Consider the following 3,626-nt stretch of genomic DNA (forward strand, 5'->3'; position numbering starts at 1 on the left):
CGTGAACTACATTATGCATTTCTATTTATTTATGAACTTATCTCATAAAATAGATGATAAGGAAATATTTTGACGTAATTTTAAAAATCTCGTATATTTTACGGTACAATTTCACTGCCACTAAATTGAGGCACCTTTTTAAATAGTTCTTGATATCGTAAATAAGAAAACACTTTATCTCTTTACAAATCAGAGTGTAAATTAAAAATTGTAGTGTTGAAATAGAAGGTTGTGATGTTTTAAAGGTCATGGCCCTTCATCCGAAAGCAAAGTATCTCCACATAGGCTGCGATGAGGTGTACCATATGGGCGAGTGTGAGATTTGCAGATTAGAATTGCGTGAGAACTTATTTTTGCGTCACGTTCGCAATGTCGCCGCGATTATTCACGAAAAGTTCCCTAGTCTTCGGTTGATAATTTGGGATGATATGTTAAGACATATAAGTCAACAAAGCATGCAAGAGATCTCTTGCATGCTTTGTTGACTTATATGTCTTAACATATCATCCCAAATTATCAACCGAAGACTAGGGAACTTTTCGTGAATAATCGCGGCGACATTGCGAACGTGACGCAAAAATAAGTTCTCACGCAGTTCTAATCTGCAAATCTCACACTCGCCCATATGGTACACCTCATCGCAGCCTATGTGGAGATACTTTGCTTTCGGATGAAGGGCCATGACCTTTAAAACATCATTACTGTGTTCATCACTTTATACTAATAGAAATATTTTCATTATATTATAGGATATGTCTTTATGCATAAAATTAACAGTTTTTTAAGTATTGGTTAAAGATACCTGTTGAATAATTTGCTTAATAAGTTCAAGTGATCCGTTTCTACTAGGACAAAGTGCTTGAGGACTATTGGAGACCTCTCTTAATTTACTCCAATCTGAATATTTTAATGCAAATTCCATGTGGCCAAATGTTTGTACCAAAGGAATAACATCCAATTTGGATTCTNAGTAAGACATACAGAAAGACGAGAATCCAATTTCAAACAAAGTATCTAAAAGTAATATCACAAAAGTTATCTATGAATCGTAAAGCAATCTAAATAATTAAAAAGATTAATATAATGTTGTAAAAAATATTTAGTCAGAAGCCTTAATTAAATGTACAGAAAAGTGCCACGTTTATAAAAATGACTAAAAAAATTAAAAAATTAAATAAAATTAAATGAAACTTCAATAAACAAAATTCTGGTTTATCTTACGAAATATTTTGACTATTAGTTAATGTGACCACTTGATTTGTGTGAGTTTTGCGATGAGCCGCTAATTGTCCCGACTGTGTGTATCGCTTACCGCAATATGCGCATACGTATGGTTTTTCCCCTGTATGAGTCCTTGTGTGACTCTTTAAAGTCCTGGAGGAAACAAAAGCGGCCCCACAAATTGAACAAACATGGTCCCTTATTCCCAAATGTGTTTTCCTATGAGCCGATAGATTGCTAGATGTGTGATACCTTTTCGGACATTTGTCACAACAGTAAGGTTTTTCTCCTTAAATAAAAAGAAAACAGTTGTTTTACTATTGAAACAAAAATAATTAAAACCAACGCTAAAACTTTTATTATTGTTTTCTTTAGAGCACATTTATATTCCTTTTTAATGAAAAAGTACTGCAAACGTTTCTGATTTGCAAGAACTACTACATAGATTTTGATCAAGTACATTATTTGCGCGAGCGAGTGGATTCTGTAGGGTTGCCTTGAAATATAGGAAACCACGTAGTCGGAACCAAGCTATACTCAATACTAATGACAATTTATTTACCTGTATGGGACCTCATATGGGTAGCCAAATCGGCAGCTCTGGCAACCCTTTTTCCGCACATAGAACATTGAAATTTCTTCTCACCAGTATGGGTCATATTATGAGCTAATAAACCACATCGGCTCACGAAAGCCTGTAATATCATCATCAATTAAAAGAATGTTTTCCTAATTTTGAGGAAATATTGTTCAACCTTAGGACAAGACTCGCATTTGTAGGGCCTCTCTTGCGTGTGTGTTCTTGTATGAATTTTTAAATAGGACGAAGTAGCGTACGCTGACCCACAAACGGAGCATACATATGGTTTTTCCCCTGTGTGAATCCGTACGTGAATTTTTAAAACGAAAGAATGTGCGAATCTTTTGCCTAAATGCAAAATGCTTATTAAAAAAGTTAAACTAGATTTGATTAGAAAGTATACCGCAAACTTTACACTCATAATTCCTTTCGCCAGTGTGAATTTTATTGTGGGTCTTGAGACTGTGAGGATCTGCAAAGCGTTTTCCACATACACAACAAATTATAGGCTTTTCCCCAGTATGAGAACGCATATGAACCTTAATAAGAACAAATAAATAACAATTTCCATTAATAATCCTACTTCTGCTGTTTAATAAACATCTTACTAAAAGATCAGCATGCTCGAAAAATCTTTTCCCACAGCTAACACACAACTGTTTCTTTTCACCACCATGAATACGACTATGTTTAGCCAGACTTGTTTGCTTGTTAAATGATTTATTACACACCTTGCAGGTATATGGTTTATAATCAGTATGTGATTGTAAATGCACTTTTAATGATTTGGATGCTAAAATAACAAACTAAATGAGGAAAAGGATATAAACTATTGGTAAAATTATTTACAGTGGAACTCCTTTTCACAAACTGTACATTGGAGTTGTTTCTTATGATTTGATGTATGCAATTTTAAACCCTTCTTTGAATTAAATGATATCTTACAAATCTTACATTCATTTGTAATGATATTGACATTTTCATCATCATCATCTTCATTTGTAATTTCTTTGTCATCATCACAGTCGTTTATTTCAACTTCCTACAAATATTAAATCAAAAAGAAAAACACAAAGGCCACTCAATATACATACGTCCTTTATAGTACCATTATCAGTTTTATTATTTTCATTCTTCTTAGAATCAATCTCATCTATTGTAAATTCGGTGTCCAATAAAGGAAACGAAAAGCTTTTCAACTGATTTTCAGACTTTATACATTTCTCTTTAAACGTAAATGCTATGTTTAATTGATAATTACATTCATTGCAGAGAAAACTTGGTAGCTTCTCTCCTTGCTCTACCTGTTATTTTATAGTGTTACAAAAGAGGAGGGCTTTTTTTCACTTCCTTACCTTTATATTTGTTACATTCATTATCATTATATTCAAATTATTATCGAATAAATAGTGTAGGCTTTCTGGAGTCTTTTGGGTAAGGCAAATTCGACAAATTTTTGTTAAATCTTTTAAGGATATTTTTGTCGATAAATTATCCATAACTGAAACAACTATGGGTAATATATCCTTATTTTCACATATAAAGAATCAAAAAACATTAATTTTTAATTTTGTTCGTTCACAAAATTGTAGGTTAACTTCTATCTTTGGTAAATAGTAATCATAGCGTCTGACTCATAACTGCCTGGTGCAGCTCCGAGCGCATGCTGGAAAAGATACTTCGATTGTCGAACAAGATAAGAAACGTCGAATCAAAACATGAACCTGATAGATAGAGAAAGGTGCATCTTTTATTCACATTCCTTTTTCTTTTCAAAAGAAATTAATGTACTCTGTAATGGACATGAGTAATTAGAATTCGTTTA

The 3,626-nt window shown here is 32.8% G+C and overlaps 2 protein-coding genes across 2 annotated transcripts; both read right to left on the minus strand.

Annotated features, from left to right (window-relative positions):
- Window positions 1-445: 445 nt before the first annotated feature.
- On the minus strand, window positions 446-961 carry LOC112906058 (hexosaminidase D-like). Its single transcript, XM_025979638.1, has 2 exons — window positions 803-961; window positions 446-685 (listed from the first exon to the last, which is right to left on the minus strand). Exons 1-2 carry the CDS (start codon window positions 920-922, stop codon window positions 446-448), a joined length of 360 nt encoding a protein of 119 aa, XP_025835423.1. The 5' UTR covers window positions 923-961.
- A 52-nt stretch (window positions 962-1,013) lies between these two features.
- Window positions 1,014-3,410, minus strand: LOC108743706 (zinc finger protein 664-like). The gene is made up of 8 exons (XM_025979637.1): window positions 3,157-3,410; window positions 2,896-3,105; window positions 2,651-2,843; window positions 2,410-2,594; window positions 2,205-2,340; window positions 1,977-2,149; window positions 1,784-1,916; window positions 1,014-1,510 (listed from the first exon to the last, which is right to left on the minus strand). Exons 1-8 carry the CDS (start codon window positions 3,298-3,300, stop codon window positions 1,218-1,220), a joined length of 1,467 nt encoding a protein of 488 aa, XP_025835422.1. The 5' UTR covers window positions 3,301-3,410; the 3' UTR covers window positions 1,014-1,217.
- Window positions 3,411-3,626: the final 216 nt, after the last annotated feature.

The sequence above is a fragment of the Agrilus planipennis genome, unplaced genomic scaffold, assembly GCF_000699045.2.
Source record: "Agrilus planipennis isolate EAB-ADULT unplaced genomic scaffold, Apla_2.0 scaffold1641, whole genome shotgun sequence".
Classification (NCBI taxonomy): Eukaryota; Metazoa; Arthropoda; class Insecta; order Coleoptera; family Buprestidae; genus Agrilus; species Agrilus planipennis.

Bases quoted from the DNA above. Each gene is read 5' to 3' on its own strand.
- LOC112906058 (XM_025979638.1), bottom strand. From the start codon at position 922: ATGGAATTTGCATTAAAATATTCAGATTGGAGTAAATTAAGAGAGGTC. The intron at 686-802 runs GTATCTTTAACC...GATGTTTTAAAG, and splicing joins TTAAGCAAATTATTCAACAG to GTCATGGCCCTTCATCCGAA.
- LOC108743706 (XM_025979637.1), bottom strand. From the start codon at position 3,300: ATGGATAATTTATCGACAAAAATATCCTTAAAAGATTTAACAAAAATT. The intron at 3,106-3,156 runs GTAAGGAAGTGA...ATAAAATAACAG, and splicing joins TGAATGTAACAAATATAAAG to GTAGAGCAAGGAGAGAAGCT. The intron at 2,844-2,895 runs GTATGTATATTG...TAATATTTGTAG, and splicing joins ATAATGGTACTATAAAGGAC to GAAGTTGAAATAAACGACTG.